This window comes from Procambarus clarkii, chromosome 62, assembly GCF_040958095.1.
Source record: "Procambarus clarkii isolate CNS0578487 chromosome 62, FALCON_Pclarkii_2.0, whole genome shotgun sequence".
NCBI lineage: Eukaryota > Metazoa > Arthropoda > Malacostraca > Decapoda > Cambaridae > Procambarus > Procambarus clarkii.
The window spans coordinates 25,821,187-25,838,615 of NC_091211.1; the positions used below are offsets into that span (position 1 = coordinate 25,821,187).

Genomic DNA, 17,429 nt, shown 5'->3' on the forward strand with positions numbered 1-17,429 from the left:
ATGCAGGCTGTATATTCATATATATTAGGCTTGTATCAGGTTCCTGCCCAAGGTGGAACTACTGAACCTCTTCACGATGCAACCCCCACAACAGTTGCTTGACTACCGGGTACATATTTACTGCTAGGTGAACAGAGCCATTAAGTTACAGGAAACGTTCCCTGCTATTTCTGTCCCGTCTGGGATTCGAACCCGGCATTCGCGATTGTGAGTAGAGAACGAACCCAACTATACCACAGAGACCCCGAGTGTTTCGTCGCGACTCCCAGATGAACAACTGCTGAACAAATGTTCTTCAGTTCACAAGAGTGGAGTAGAAGATGGAGAGGTTTGATTTATTGTGAAAATGGATGAAATACATAACTAAAGGGTTGTAAACAGTGTTCAATATATTCAAATTAGAATGAAGATAGATATAAGCAAACGCCAGTTTCCCAATCAAGATGTAGACGGCTCAAAATAACTTGGGCCGCACCGTGATATTTCTGGACAAACAAAACAAGAGACAAACGTTTAAACAAATTGGGATTTAAGTAAGACCTGTTATACACGGGTCATTACCTCTCTAGACCATTACTACACAACCCCCCCCCCCTTTTTTTAATATTCATATATGTAAATATAAAAAGTTAACGTCGTTTTCAGTTGCGTTTTGATTGATCATTATTGCAAAAATAATTGACGCTACAAAGGTTTTGGAACAAAATATTTACATAGGCAAAGGTATTATCAGTAGCGAAAATCACTATTACTGTTGGCCGTTAAGGAAACCATTGTCTTATTGTTATCACCAGGAAACACAAGGTCGTTCTCTGCTACTGTTTAAAGGGGCTCTTTGTGTATTCCAAAGTCTTAAAATAAAGACTTGGTCTTAAAATGAGCCAAAACTGGGAAAAAATAGTGTGAAAGTCTGAGTGGATTCCATGCGAGAATTTCGCAGCTATTTGTGCGAAATATTTAGAAAACTATCCAAAGCCAGGAAAAACGGAATTATAGTACAAACAATACATGTTATGGTATAAAAGTGTGAGTAAGATGACCGTGAACGAGGAGTGTGCCGGCTCGCACACTGCAATTGGCAACAGGAATCCAATATTCTGTGCAGCCTCGCCCACCCCGATCACAGAGGAGGAGGAAGACGTCTCTGACCAGAGCATCACTACCACAGGCAGCAGTGTCGCACCTGCCTCCATCACCTCCCTCCACGATGACCACCTCCTGAGCCTCAATAACCTCAAAATGGCGCCTTACATCCCACGAAACGATAAATTCCAGAGCTTGGTCAACACAAATGCGCGCCAAAATGAGGCTTTTCCCGCGCTCGTCAGTCTCCCGCCAAATCCAGCCAAAATGCCCGCGAAGCCTTCCTCTACTTCCTTCCCAAAATACAAGAGACAATACAAGGTGGAAAGCATCTACGTCAACGACCTCTACACTCTCACCTACGACGAAGACGAAACTCTCGAATCCATCAAATCAATCGTCGTTAATTACGTAAGTATATAATCGCTGGGTTCCAGGTAGTTATAGCAGCTCGCACAAGCATAGCCTAATGGTAAAAACTATAATAACCCTCATATAAATAAATATATATATAAATAAATAATATTACAAACACATTGTGTAAATATATATATGTAAATATATATATGTAAATATATATAACATGCATATATATAATGTATATATATAATACACACAAAATGGGTGTGCGTGCGTACGCGCGCACAAGCAACAATTATCACAAAAACACTGATCTAAGTATGCGGAAAACCCTTCATATGAAGAATTAGAGAATGCTGAACGCGTTTTCGGCTTCAATTTGCCTTCATCAGAGCAAGACTGTAGTGCCTCTCACTCACGGACTCTGGCGGCAGGGACCGGCACCGTAGGTAAGCGGCCCGTTCTCTTGATCTGCCACAACCTATACAATATAAAGTAGAAACATAACCAGGAGAGTACCAAGCCAAGCCTAACTTAACTAACCGATGCATAGAAAACCTGGATATTTGAGAGCCGCTACTTTTCTGCGTACTTTGTAAGTACCCAACCAGAGCAGGAGTTTTTTTTTAGATATATACAAGAGTTGTTACATGGTTGTAGAGCCACTAGTACGCGTAGCGTTTCGGGCAGGTCCCTGGAATACGATCCCCGCCGCCAAGAATCGTTGTTACAACCAAGTACACATTTCACTGTCGAGTTAAACAGAGGCTACAGTTAAGGATTTGCGCCCAGTAAATTAGGTTAGGGTTTAGGTTAGGTTCACCCCCCCCCCCTCCCTCGCCAGACACGCGTGTTAATGGGTATGCTACCCCACACCACGTCTGGGTATACTACCCCACACCACGTCTGGGTATACTACCCCACACCACATCTGGGTATACTCCGGAAGCTTGTATAACGTATATACTACCATTTGCCCTTGCACCAAGATTTAAACAGGAGTCTTTTCAGTGGGTAATTCACTACGATAACCACACAGTGAAGGACTGTGCCAGATTATCCGGGGTACACCTACATTATACACCGCGTATACTAGAATGACCTTATCTCTAAAGTCAACACTATACATAGGCCTTGATAACGTGTAATCTATGGCAATAATTGAATAGGCCTAATAATATCACGAATCCCGACAGCGAGTGCCGTTGACCGGACCCTTATAAATTGGTCACATTTAAACTACAATCATATGATCAGTTAAATTGTCTAAATAAAGTATGTATGTAGCATTAACAACGACCTCCGGGGACTTTGACAAATGATGCGGCATAAGCCCATAAAGAGTAGATTATTGATATTCTTTTGAAGTTATTGGGAATATTAACTGGCAGTAAATCTTGATACTGACATGTTTAGGCCTAGCTTCCTGAACTGTGGAGGGGGCTGGGGGTAGGGGGGACGCTTCAACAACCCTCCCCCCCCCCCCCCGTCTACACAGTTAAGTGGCTAAACAATCCCACATGTATGTTAGCACACACTGAATTAAGGGTTGAGACAAACTAGCGCCTGTAGCCTATAGCCTACATACAGTACCAGGGCACGGTAGGCTTGAACTACTGAACATATTGACTGTCACAACTGTTAATTTCTTAAAAGTGAAAGATACCGAGGACTGTTTATATATTGAACAGTTATTACTAAGAGTATCCCAACTTTACTGTGTGTGTGAAGGGTGTGCAGTTTTGGTAGCCATACTCTAGGTGAGAGAGTTCATTTCTGGGTAAACTTTGGTGTTAATAAGATGAAGGAGAGGTTGGTGGCGGAGCTTGGAGAGTGTGAGGGTGTACACTGTGATTCATCACATGTCACGCTCTCTTGCACCTCCTGCTGGTATGGTTCACTACACTGTCTGTGTGTGTGTGTGTGTGTGTGTGTGTGTGTGTGTGTGTGTGTGTGTGTGTGTGTGTGTGTGTGTGTGTGTGTGTGTGTGACAACAGTACTAGGTCTTCCTTTACTGTATGAAGGAGTTGTGTATTTCATTTGTACTGTTCAATGGGGGTTGTTTCTCTCGTGTCACCAGCGTGTGTATGCACGTTATCAATGTACACATGTGGAGTGGGCGACGTCTTGGAAAGTAAGTAAGTAATTATCAAAAGAAGGCACCAAACCGGGAAGGCTATGTAGCACCATCAAATACGCAAAATAATCAGAGGGCGCTAAATATCACCAAGGATGCCAATACGAGAACAAAAACGCATAAGGCGAACGATATCAAAAGTATCCGAGTCACCAAGAATTCTATCGAGGGACAGGTGACCGCGAGGGGCGGTCGGAAAGCAAGACACACGCTCGTCCTGGAAGTCAGGACATTCAAGAAGGACATGCACGACCGTAAGAGGGACAATGCAACTAGGACAATAAGGAGCAGGGCGGCGCTCCATCAAGTGACCATGGGTTAAGCGAGTATGGCCAATACGCAACCTCGCCAGAGCTGTTTCCCACCGCCGGTTACGGTGGAAGGAGGACGGCCACGAGGAAACACAACATTTAAGAGTACGTAGCTTGTTACCAGTAACAGACAACCAAGAAGCCTGCCAACGGGTAAGGACTGAGGAATGGATAACCGGGTAAAAGTCGGAATACGGAATGCCTTTACGAGAGATGGGACAAGAGCGGACAGCTTCCTTAGCGGCAGCATCCGCACGCTCATTTAAAGACACACCAATATGGCTGGGAACCCAACAAAACTCAACCGACTTAAATTTACTGTGAACGAGAAACAGCCAATGCTGGATCTCGACAACTACTGGATGAACCGGATTAAAGGACCCGAGAGCCATGAGGACAGACGTCTTGGAAAGAATAGCGACAAAATAGGCAGCATCATGGAACAGGTGGCGTTGGAGGAGGGTGAACAGAGGGGGTAGGTGAAGTGTATCATCACCAGTGGGTGTATGGAAGCCGCGGTGCGTTCACAGTTCACGCTGCAGCTACCTCACCCCCACTGTGGGAAGGGCACACCCCCACCCCCCACTGTGGGAAGAGCACACCCCCCCCTCTCCGTGGCAACACTTGTGGGGATTTTGAGTCTTGTCGCCGGTGGCGGCTAGTTTCTTGTGCACCCCATACTCATCCTGTGAGCGGTAGCGCAAAAAGAATTACAGAGGGCACAAAAGGACTTTATCGGACCTCAACGAAGATTATTACATTAACAATTACATCTATCTCTTACACCTTATAATTATAATGTCGGCTAGTTACAGAGATTGTTCCGTTTCAATAGATATGTATTTACAATTAATCATTATATATTAATATTAGGTCTATTCGCTAATAACTGTTTTAGCTATGGAGGTGTTACTAGGTCATAGGACAGCTGCTGCTGTTGTTAATCTTCACACTACACTGCTTGTTCCTTATTATCATATGCCGTTTATATACTGGAAATTAAACATGGACACAATGCAAAGATTTCAGGTATTTTATCCTTAATAATATGGTTTGCCATTTCATGCAGCGTGAGTTTAGATTTAGCTCTAAATGGCTCAATTTGATCACAGTCTAAGATGTAATGATCTAGCGAGTCTTTGTTCACACTTTCCTTCATCTAAATTCCTATACAAGCCCAACTGGCAGAGATATTTGTACAAGGGGGGGCCACCCTCCCTGCTCCAGGTAACAGGCAAGGGGGCTGAATGTATACATCTCCGCTCTAAAAGGCTTTGCTTACAATGGAAATAATAACAAAGGTGTGCTTTACTAGGCATGTTCAAGTATCTTGACACTAATCATGTTGTAATGCTGACAAACCTATTTTGCGCGCGTGTACGTCACTCACAATCTATCTCTCTCTCTCTCACTCTAACTACAAAGTTCTCTTTTGCAAGCAGAGTAATAAACGGTTGAGAGAAGGTGGTGAGGGCTAAAACCATCATTAGTTTCAAAGCGTTATATGACAAAGAGTACTGGGAAGACGGGACACCACGAGCGTAGCTCTCATCTTGTGACAACTACGCTTAAGGAATTACACGATAAAATCATCAGTATTCGAAAGACTTGACCAAAACAGTATTTACAAATTTAGACCAGAAGACCATCAGATCACTACACGACGTACGTCAGGTCCAATCTGAAGTATGCAACCCCGGCGTGGAACCCCGACCTAACGAACTCGAGCAACTAAAGTTCAGAGCTTAGCATATCCGGAAGTGCATATATGCACTTAAAAATCCAGTAGTACACAAATGGAACTTGTGTGTGTGGAAGAGTCCACAATTTTTACATCCCATCCGCAGTAGCTGTAGATAGTCATTCATGGAGATTGGTTTGGATTTTAAAGAAAGTTATTTTAATTTTTATGAATTTTGTATGTATGATTAAATAATGACCTCGTCTGGTCGAGCCTAGGATATCACACGTAGGCCTACATTAACCTAGAACAATTTTTAACAACTTCGACGAAGAAGTTTAAGATGTATTACAAAATAATGATCAAGTTAACTTTAAAATTGTAATGAATTTATTTATATTTTCGTTCATTTTTGTAAATTATATAGTTAATTAAAAGATGAGTTTCGTAAAGCATTTTATAAAGAGGAATTGAAATTGAAATAAGTATATTGAGGTAAAATACACACAAAGTGATGAGGTAGCTCAAGCTATTCTCACCCCGTTCAGTACATCGTGTTAATACATACATATACACACATCACAAACAATAAACATATTACCAAATAAAGAGGAATTGTTAGTGTTTTGAGTAATGTGTATGTGGTGGGAGTGTGGCGAGGTGACCTTGGTGCTCAACATTCCCCTCAGCCACCAAGCTTCCAGGCCACTGGACAGGAACATCAGTCCCCGTCCCTATACCTTTATTCTCACTCCTAAATAATTACTCTTGTAGCGAGTATATTATTGGGATAATCTACTCGCTACAGAATCTCTCAAGTGTCTGCTCTAGACCACACTTGAAAGTAGACTAGTTAATATTATGATTGATGAAGATTAAGCCACCCAAAACGTGGCACGGGCATGAATAGCCCGTAAAGTTAATATTCACTATTCTGCTGCTTATATGCTCGGGCAACACCTTACCTCATTCGTCTCCAAAGGTTGACAGGAATATTAACAATGCATTTGGAGCGAGTATATTATTGTGATAATCTACTCGCTACACTCGGCTTTTTATTATCACATTACTTATGAAGTGAACAAAGAATTGTCTACATTGGTCTATATAGCCTCTTTACACCCAGAGATCTGCACCAGCCTCTGATAATTTTGCTCCTCAATTTTTGTTACATGGATGCTGGGTAAAATATGACATCGTTCTTGTCCGGAGACTTTATTGTGTGGAGGTAGGATGCAATAAAGTATTTTTGGATCCCATATTATGGCTGGAGTGGGTGCCCCCCGGGGGGGGACCGCCCCCTGTTTATTCAGTAACACGCTTTTTTTTGGACGCATTATCATTGTATATTTGTAATATGTCGGTTCTCTACGGCAAAATTATTTTAAAGTAAATTTTTTCCTGTAGTCTAATTGGTAAACATTTTAAAAAGGCTTACATAACTTTGGGTGGTGGGGAGGGTGAATACGCGGGGGTTTACAAGCTGCGGCTCCGTACAATTATCTCCAAATGACCGGAGACCAACACAAATTTCAATTAGAATTTTTGGGTCAGTTTAAATGTCACAGTGACAAGGTCGCCTAATACTGTGGCTGGTGAGGCAGCTAGAGTTCCAATATATAACCATGACGTTTGCGACGGTAACACGTTGGTGTTCGGCTGTTTCAAAAGCTAGGGGTATGGCCTCGTCACATAGAAAAAAAAAAAAAAAAAAAAAAAAAAAAAAAGAGAAAATCTGGAACTTCGTCTGTGGTAAGGTAATGGGAAGACACACAAAACACAAGTAAATTTAACAAAGAGATTTTAATTACGTTAGAAAAGCAAAACATGAATAAAATGGACATAAAATTCGTATCATAAAATCAATCAAAATAATAAGAATAATCAAATGACAAAATGAAAAGTTACGTTAAGACAAGTGAGTAATAACAAGTAAACAATATACAATCAGATATAGGTGCAGGAATATTGGCTTTAAGCTGCCACCTCTCTTAGTACACGTAAGCCAGAGCTTAGTCTACCAAAGAGACGTGTTAACTTGTTGAAAGCACTGGATATTCTGAGGTCTCTAGGTCGTGGTGGCCCCAGACATCAGGTAGTGTGGTGGTGGAGAAGCAGGTGCGACTGACCACCGGCCAATCAGCGATGAGCAGGCGACGGACAGGTAGTTTGGTGGTTCGAGTGGCGGAGGGGGGGAGCAGGTGTTCTTGGTGCTGAATACGTTTACTCTCTGGCAAACCTTGGTGTTGTATTTGTTGGATATTTCTTCCATATTAGTTGTATAGGGATGTATAGCGACGAACTTAGGAGGGAAGAGCAGGCTCAATCTCTCTTGAAGGAGATTATCGTCACACGTGATATACTTTTATTTTGGATATTTTGGATGGATTTATTTTGGATTTTACTTTCCTGCCCGAAACGCTTTTCTTAATAGTGGCTTTAGGCATTGTATATACTACCTCTATCTATAAATCTATCAATTTTTGTATAACCTTTGTATGTATGTACTTTACCTGAATAAACATTTATTTATTTATTTTACTTCTCGAAAAATAATTGACAGTTTTAATCTTCAGTGACGTGGATGTCAATGTCACAGAACGCTATATTTTGGGAGAAGGAGGGAGGGAGGGAGGGAAGGAGTAGGTTTAGCGATTTCAATATTTTCGCCTGGCGGCTGTCGAGTGGCTGAGGAGGAACCCCAATATAAGGCCTGTCTTTATTACCAGCCATTGTGCAAGACCTGGAACACCCTGCAGCTGGTTCTCATATTGATTACTGGAAACAAATGCATGCAGGTTTTTCTCTCCCTGTGTGTGGCGCTTTCTCCTCAACCCTTAACGCTATTAAACACTTTGTAAAGACTGTATGTTTAATGTGCCCTTGATATTAATGTAAAGACTGTATGTTTAATGTGCCCTTGATATTATTGTAAAGACTGTATGTTTAATGTGCCCTTGATATTATTGTAAAGACTGTATGTTTAATGTGCCCTTGATATTATTGTAAAGACTGCAAGTTTAATGTGCCCTTGATATTAATGTAAAGACTGTATGTTTAATGTGCCCTTAATATTATGACAAGAGTTCTTTATAAATGAATAGTGATTAAAATGTTAGAAGCCAACCCGTCCTTCTAATAGAACGTCGCGTTTTGACGTATACTTTTAAGGACAAAAATTGTCGTACTAGAAAATGGCAGTGGCTCGCGAAATTGATGAGTTGTCTCGTTAATTGTCTCGCGAATTATTAGGCCTACGGCCTAGTAGAAGGCACTATACTATATTAAAGCTTAGTAACAGATACTGGTTGTTTGGGGATAGTGGTAATGAATTGTTTTAGTAATGGTATATAGAGATAGTGGTGAGTAAGAACGATAGTGGTCATAACGACTGGGTAACAATAAGAGGGACTGGTGGTAATAGTGATGGTGATAGTGACATCGGGACCGTGATAGTGAGTGACAAGGACAGTATAGTATATTGTGGTTGATTGGGATGGTAGTTGTGAAATTATTGGTAAGAGTTCAGGACCCTCATCTCTGTCTACTGTATGCTCTCTCCTCTGTCTCTGTCTTTAATTTTTTGATTGCTCTTATCTTTTTTAATATATACACAAGAGTTTTTACATTCTTGTAAATCCACTAGCACGCAGTGTTTCGGGTAGGTCCTTAGTCTTAATTTTCCCTGGAATACGACACCCCCAAATCGTTTAACAACCTTGTATCCATTTCCTGCTGGGTGAACAGGGGCTACACTTTAGTATTGGCGCCTAGTCAATCCTTCCCGGCCACGATACGAACCCAGGCCAAATCGTTTGTGAAGAGTGGGGGCGACTGTCTTACCACTGCGCTAGCGAACTTGGGATATTTTCCTAAAAATTCCCTGAATTTACCTAAGGGGCACTAACCCCATTAGTGGCCTCGACGAGGACAGGAAGCCGGGGGCTTGTCAGAGGTCCCCTCATTTCCCTTGAAGAATTTGGTGGTAGACCATTTTGAATGAAATATTTACACATTTAATAACCATTTGTTATAGCGTTATAGTTTTGTATCTAAATTTACGTATCTTTTCGCACTCTATCACATATATACTGTTATTATATGGGGACGGAGGGTGTGCGAATAATTTTTAGTTAACATTTGGCCAGATCTACATCAGCAGGTAATGAAAATCCCAGACATAATTCCGCAACAAGGCTATTAATGATGGTACGAGTCAATTTCATGTGGATTCCATCTCATGTTGGCCGCCGAATGCATGATAGAGCTGATGAGTTAGCCAATAGCAACCTAGGATTGCCTATAAGCAGTCTGAGAAGAATAACTCGCCACAAAAGCTCGTAGGTCTGATACAAAGTGAAACCTACACTAGTAGTTCCATCATGATACTATCATACAAGAAGAGCAACTCATCTGTGGATCATTCAAGAAAGTCAGCAGACTCCGTGATGGGACTACTGCTTTCCTTAGACTCTGTGGCGTCTGTTTTAACGTCTGAAAGGGCAAGAGACTATTCAATTAAGCTCGTTTTCTGTTTGTTAAAACCGTATATATATATATATATATATATATATATATATTGCTAGGATGTATTAGCTTAGGTTAGACTGTATTGGGCTCGGTTAGGTTAGGTTAAGTTGATTTGGTTTAGTTAGGATGGGATGAGCTAAGTTAGGTTAGGTAGGTTTAAAAATCCGACGGCGAATCATCTTAATGCGATGTGACTTATCCGTATGGAATGTCTTAGCGGCGGTGGTGCCACGTCTTGTATAAAGGATTGCTTATGTATTTTTTGATATATAACGTATCATTTTAATACTTTAATGCACGTTTTAAATAGAATAAAAATATATATTGCAAAACTGCTTAATATCGGTTCTAATTTTCTCTACTCAAATTTTATTTCGATTGATATTTTGATTTGTTTCATATCTCATTCCCTCAAATAATTATTCTCGATTTTTTATATTGTAATCCAACCCATCGAGGCTGCATTAAGGACATTTAAGACAATGAGTTGCAAATGGTTAAGTTGTGAGAGGTGGGAGGGTAGTGGGGTGCCCAGTGTCAAGTTGTCAACAGGTGGACCACCACCACACTAGTACCAGCCTCTCACACACACTCTTAACTCTTCTCTACTGCACCTCAAACACCTAATGTTATTTTGGTGTGTGTGTGTGTGTGTGTGTGTGTGGTCACTGGACACTATCGTGGACCTGGTGTCTTGTGAGGGGCCTAATGTTCACTCGTGAAGCAAAAGTAGATTGTCTAAGATAGTGAGCTGAAGCTAATTCATAGACGTACTGTATTTATACAGCAGTCGTGTTTAGTAATGTAATATGACTACGGCAGTGACAGCTGGTGATGTTTCGTTGTCAGCTGTTTATTTTGACACGATAGGCTTACATTGTCAATTGTAAGGCATTAACTAGTTTTCCTAATTACACACGAGGTTCCATTTATGTAGAGGCCACATAAATTCATAATTAGTGCTAGAATATGTGGTGTAGTAATAAAACAAAACATAATTTCATCAGAGACAACTACAGTAAACATTGTCATGAAGACTTATGACATTTTGGGAAGAAGTACAGTATGTGTTAACCACAAAATATAAAAAGTCTATTACTGTCAACACCAAACAGTACTGTTGTTATGACCCAAGTCCAGGAGTTGACACCAGTGCTCACCAGGGTGCTTGTGTCGAGCCAGACGTACTTGGCTAAATCTGGTAAATGCTTTGTAGTAATGAGTTTGTCTTCACTGAAATTCCCTTCTGTAAGCTCATCATGCCTATGCAGGCGAGGAGTCACAATAACGTGGCTAAAGTAATTTGACCAGACCACACACTAGAAGGTGAAGGGACGACGACGTTTCGGTCTGTCCTGGACCATTCTCAAGTCGATTGTCGACTGAGAATGGTCCAGGACGGACCAAAACATCGTCGTCCCTTCACCTTCTAGTGTGTGGTCTGGTCATCATGCCTAAATTACTAAATAGATAATATTACATTTTTTTTCAATGCTACAAATTCTGTGGTAAACACTTTGCCATTTCTTAAATATCATCTTATTTTTCTTCAATTATTTCACTGGACATTTGTATGTAGGTAATCATTTACATGGCCTCGTGTTGTATAGTGGACTTCTTTTACTATGGTTCATTATGACACCAGCTGAGAGTTTTATCGTGATGCAAAATGTCGTCTAATTCTGTTAAAAAGTCGATTCTTAATAAACATGATTATAATATTGTAATGCATCACTGACTAATTACAATATCTGAATGCAGCTCAGTAGAGAACTGCTCTAATCATATGTCAAGTTTATCTTGTGATAAAATTTTATATTGTTAGTTTATAAGAGGCAACTTTTACTTCAAACTTTATTACTGGTATTTAAGCTTCATCCTGAAGTGGCAACTTAATGCACTAATCTCACCCAATATAAGTTAATCTACCCCCTAATCTTTTCTAACCTAAATCACAACATTTGTTGAAAGATGTAAAACATTGTGCAGTCAATACCAGTGGCTTGCTCAAGTTAGCTCACTAAAGTCACCTTAGTACTTGTACAATAGATAGGCCTACCGTAATCTTAACTTGCCATCCAGATGCTGGTTTTAGGTTAAATTACATAAAATTGACGTTCAAAACAAAAGAGCATGTATGACATACAGCATTGGTATGCTTATAATTCCATTGTGAGAATGAGCCAATTATGGACTGCCGAGATAATTATGAAAACAACCTTTTGTTCTTAAATGACTCTTGGTGCCATATTAAATGAAATCGAGAATTAAGAGTAAATCGGTGGTTTCTCTTTAAATGTATCCTTGCATTTTAAAGCCCCATTCTGCAGTAATTATCCTATTAACTAATACTGTACTTTGAATTTGTGACCAGTTATTCCAGTGCAGTATAATTAAGCAAGGAAAACTAGCTTGATATTAGTTCAGCTTGGGCAACATGTTTGGCAATTTAATGAAATCTCGAAGGACTTGTGATGATGAAACTATTCCATGTCGCTCTTTATCGGCACTTCCACCCAGCTTAAGTCTCTCTTCTATGAGCTTAAACTCCATCAAATTGCAAACTGCAAAAGTGTCAACTCAGGTTTTCAGCTCTCTTAAAACTCAGTCAGACCGTGTTTCAAAGATATTGTGGAATGATGGTACTGAAACACCTGGGAAAAATATTGTGCCAGTGTCAGACCCTAAAGCTCCACCTCCAACCCTGCTTGAGCAGCTCAAGTGGCCAGTTCTTATAAACAACAAGAGGCAATGGCTACCATATGTAAAGAGAAATAATACCGATGAGGAAGATATCGTGGAAAGATTTATTCGTGTAATTACGTCGGAAGACTCTGAAGAGCGACCAGAAGACACATTTTATAATCATCCAGCAAGGGTAAACATTTTGATGTTACAGTAATATGTATTTTTATATGTATTTTATTTTGTATACATATTTGCATTTGTTGGATGCATGGAAAGTTTATTTTTTTTATATTTCATATTTTAAGTTTATAAGAATAAAATATAACAAATAGAATAAAAAAAATTTAATCTCGATAGATTTGCCTGGTAGCTCATTATCGCAAGTGTAGTGCAGTAAAGGCCTGTACTGTATGAATGAAAAAAATCTCATTGCTTACCTCCGAGAAATTTAATTTACCCAACTTTACCTGAGGGACACTATTTCTAGTGGCCTTGACAAGGAAGCTGGCAGCTTGTCAAAGATCCCTCACATTTGTCCTGATGATTTTGTCATCAAGATAGATTTTGAAATTCGGCAGCATTTTGGCATTTACTTCTTTGGCGAGTACAGTACGTACGTAGGTGGTTTCGCGGGTTTATAACTATGGGTGTAAAAGCATCTCCTGTTTTCCGTTTTGCATTGTGGCTCGCTGAGCTTGAAACCTTTGCTATACAATACTGTATATTTGTTTCTCGTATGATGACCACGAGTTCTATTACAGCCTTCTAGGAAGCGCTCAAGGTCAGGATCGGCATTGCAATCCGGAGTTTAATCACTATAGAGAATGCTCCAAGGTTCTTTTCTACATCAATCTACTGCTGGTTAATGTTGATTTGGTAGTTGTGATGTGCATTATGCACAAGTATATATATAATGTATGTATGTATCATGCAAGGTCTTGCATTTTTTGGTATTAAAAAGCATTTGCCACTCACTTCTTGCTTTACCAAAATTCTGAATGTCATCTGCAAATTTGAAGATGTGGTTTGTAATATTCTCATCTATGTAATTGATGTATATGATAAAAATGGTTGGCTCCAAAGTGAAACCATGCGGTACCCCACTCCACATTTCTCCAGTCAGATTCATTACTGTTTTGGGCAACCCTTTGCATTCTTTTTTAATCATTGTTTTATCTATTCTAATATTCTACCATATATTGTGTGCTTACAATTTCCTTGCTAATCTTTCATGTGGTACCTTTGTACCATGTGTTGTGAAGTTTAGAAGCTCGTAAACCATTTAATATAAGAAAACAGTCATGTTGTAAAAATGTGTGTAATTTCCTGCCATTAGCCTGAAAAATAATTTCCTGCTTGTTTGGTTGGGAAAGAGCGATATGAATATTCCATTGAACATTTAAGAAGATAATAAAAAAATACTAATTATACAGTACATTACATTTGTTACAACTTTAACTAAATATTAAAGCCCATATTAATCCAATTTTCTTATGCTAATGTGATTGAGTGGGACATTCACTGCCTGTATCTCCAGTTGTGTTGTATAGAAAACAAATTACCATGCTGATGAATATGAATATTTATTATGATTCTACCGTCTTGATCCATTTTTACCTTGCAGCGTCGCAATGACCGGGAAGAGATTCGCCGCAAGTTGGCTATGGGTATTGACGATGACCAAGTCATGGAACGACCCCATCGCAAGCCCTCGCTGCACTCGCGTCTTCAAAGTGGTACGTTGTACAAGTATAGTGTACTACAATCATAAAGAAAATGTCTTGTATTGTTGCTGAAACTGAATAGCCTGATTAATTAAGTTTTAAGTCTTAATTCTGCTATAATTCTGTACTTATACTTCATTTTTTTTTTTTTTGTGTGCAGGTCAGGGACCAAATTTTCAAGTATTTTCTAAAGAATGTAGCCTGTATAGAATACTGTACAAGATTTCAATATGAGAGTACAGCAGTATTCAAGAGGTGTCTTGACAGGATAATAACAAGAAGCTAGAAAGCTTGTTGGATATGGATGCCTGAAAACTTGGCTGTTTTTATCATAAAGCTCATTTGGAAAGCAACATTAGGAATATTGAAAGTTTAAATATATATCTTCCCTATGAACAAACAATAATGTTTCAAAAGAATATTGTAAACTTGTAATTTTTTAACTGGCTCTATTTGAATAAAAATGTTGAAGCTTTTCAAACTACAGTATCTTGAATGAAAACATGTGTTTTATGAGAGGCATAACTTCTTAGGCTTTATTCAATTTTAAAGCAGATTCTTGTAAAGTTGGCTACATTACAAATATTTTGTTTTGTACAGGGATGAATCTACAAATATGTTTCATGAATGAAACAGCCAGTGACTGTGAAAGTCAGTGTTCAGACACCGAGAGCACACAAGATAGAGATGTTGACACAGATCACATCACATCTGCAAACAGTAAGGTAAGGCAAACTATATGTAGGTGGATGAGAGAAGCAGACAAGGCTAGGGCCTAGTGCTGAAGGCTTTTCCATCATGAATGCTTCATGCAGAGGAGCTGTTTCCATGATGCTTCTGCTGTATAAACAGAGATGGCAAGATATTTACCAACTGTGCCAATTTAAACAAGGCAATAAGGCACAGAACACACAGAGATCACACTAACGTGATGCATCAAATGATGATGCATCACGTTATAACCCTGTCGTAGCTCAGTCGATTAAGGCAGTGTCTGGGATGCTCCCGGACGCAGGTTCGAATCCTCGTCACGGCCCTTGTGGATTTGTTCAATAAGGCACAGGATCTTCAGATGTTAATATGAAAACATGCCTTGTCTTTCATGAAGTGTACAGTGTCAGGTATCTGTAATTGAGAATCTGCAGCATATAGTTTTGTAGTAATCTTTATGGGTAGTTGACTGTGCCTTGCATGTGTCAATATGCCCTATTATAATGGAGGTACTGTACTAGTTTATCTAGCAATGTAAATCACATACGCTGAGTCACCTCTGGTCTGTGTTAAGGGCATGAAATTTCACATGTTGTGAGTGGGTAAACATCTGTGGTCAGTCACATGTCAGAAATGTTATGTTTGATAATAAAGACTTCTTAACCCTGCACTGCACACCTGCTTTTGGCAAAAATTTCATGGTACAGTTGTTAGACATATTTTTGTTTTATAAATGTTCAGCTAATGTTAAATTAATGTCAATGTTTTCAAACTCAACCATTTTCATTTCAAATCACAAAGGGTGATGAAAATACTGTATTAAAATATGGCCTAATTAAAGAAAATCCCACAACATGTAGTTAAGTGGTTAAATATTAGGGTGATTACTGTATTTCTGAACACGCTTCCAGACATCAACACCACTAGCCTTGAGGACGCGAACATCTCATTCCGAGCCCGATATACGGAACAAAGAAGTAGACTTCTTTGCTCGCCAGGCACAGCTGCAGGCCGAGGCTCGCATGGCCCTAGCTCAGGCCAAGGAGATGGCAAGGATGCAAATGGAGATTGAAAAACAAAGCAAGAAGAAGAGTCCTATTGCAGATATTGTTAGGGCAAGCTTTAATAAAGTAAGTAATCCATCAAGTCTTTTTGTCTGCAATAATACCTGTTGCATTTGTCTGCTCAACTGTCTAAATTCCTGTGTTTAAATATATATTAAAGGAAGAGATAAATGGCCACTGCCTTTCTGGAAAATTAAAATACAGTATCAGGTTATGTAGCTTATTGAAATTTCTTGCAGATTGGTGTCCCATTCCCAGACAGTAAGAGACGAATCAGTCGACAAATTCTAACGGACATGAATGTTGCTCAGCTCCAAGTTATTGTAAATGACCTTCATACGCAAATTGAAAGTAAGTTTGGTTTTGAAAGGTGACAAGGCTAGTATTTGATAATTTGGAATGTTAAGTTTCATAACTGAATTATTACTATCAAATGTGTATCACCAGTACAAATATTGAAGCAGGATACAATTCATTGATTTAAATATTCCTGTTTTTGCCTTTATTGCAAATTTTTATCAGGCCCTTGGTGCACGGGCCCCCGGTGCACAGGCCCCCGGTGCACGGGCCCCCGGAGCACTGGACCCCAGTGCACATGTCTCTTGTATGTGCATACTAAGTCTACTTGTTTTACTTCAGGTTTAAATGAAGATTTAGTAACCTTCTTAATGGAGAGAGATGACCTTCACATGGAGCAGGATTCCATGTTAGTGGATATTGAAGACTTAACTAAGCATATGTAAGTTGAAATTATGTATTCACAAGTAGGAATACCTTATGGTTTGTCATTTATTTGTTCCCAATTTAATATTTTGAGTGTGTCTTGTGTCGACTTGAAATACGTAAGTTTCCGTTAAAATGTATGGCTGCTGTTGAAATTGAGCAATGTAGCCCAGTGGCAATTTTTGTTTTTTCAGACTCGTACGATATCTTGAGAAAACCTCATCATATCAATTTGAAAGCTACAACACATTATGATCATTAAACAGAGCTTACTTTTGTTCCTGGGCAGTGTAGCGTAATGATAACTATTTTCTTAGCTATCACATTCTGCTGCTCCCTAAGGTAAGATCCGCTGTGTCCATAGGACTGGATCATGCAGTTGGGTAGAACAAAATTCTTGCATTGGCTCTATATGGC

At 39.5% G+C, this 17,429-nt stretch overlaps 1 protein-coding gene across 2 annotated transcripts in view; it reads left to right on the forward strand.

The window, feature by feature from the left end:
• The window catches only part of Schip1 (Schwannomin interacting protein 1), a 74,101-nt gene that overhangs the window by 45,739 nt on the left and 10,933 nt on the right, over positions 1–17,429 (forward strand). For both annotated transcript variants that reach the window (XM_069308363.1, XM_069308364.1), the window contains exons 8-12: positions 14,415–14,526; positions 15,115–15,239; positions 16,137–16,355; positions 16,529–16,640; positions 16,929–17,028. In XM_069308363.1, the coding sequence (XP_069164464.1) occupies positions 14,415–14,526; positions 15,115–15,239; positions 16,137–16,355; positions 16,529–16,640; positions 16,929–17,028 (668 nt within the window). The remainder of the gene's footprint in view (positions 1–14,414; positions 14,527–15,114; positions 15,240–16,136; positions 16,356–16,528; positions 16,641–16,928; positions 17,029–17,429) is intronic.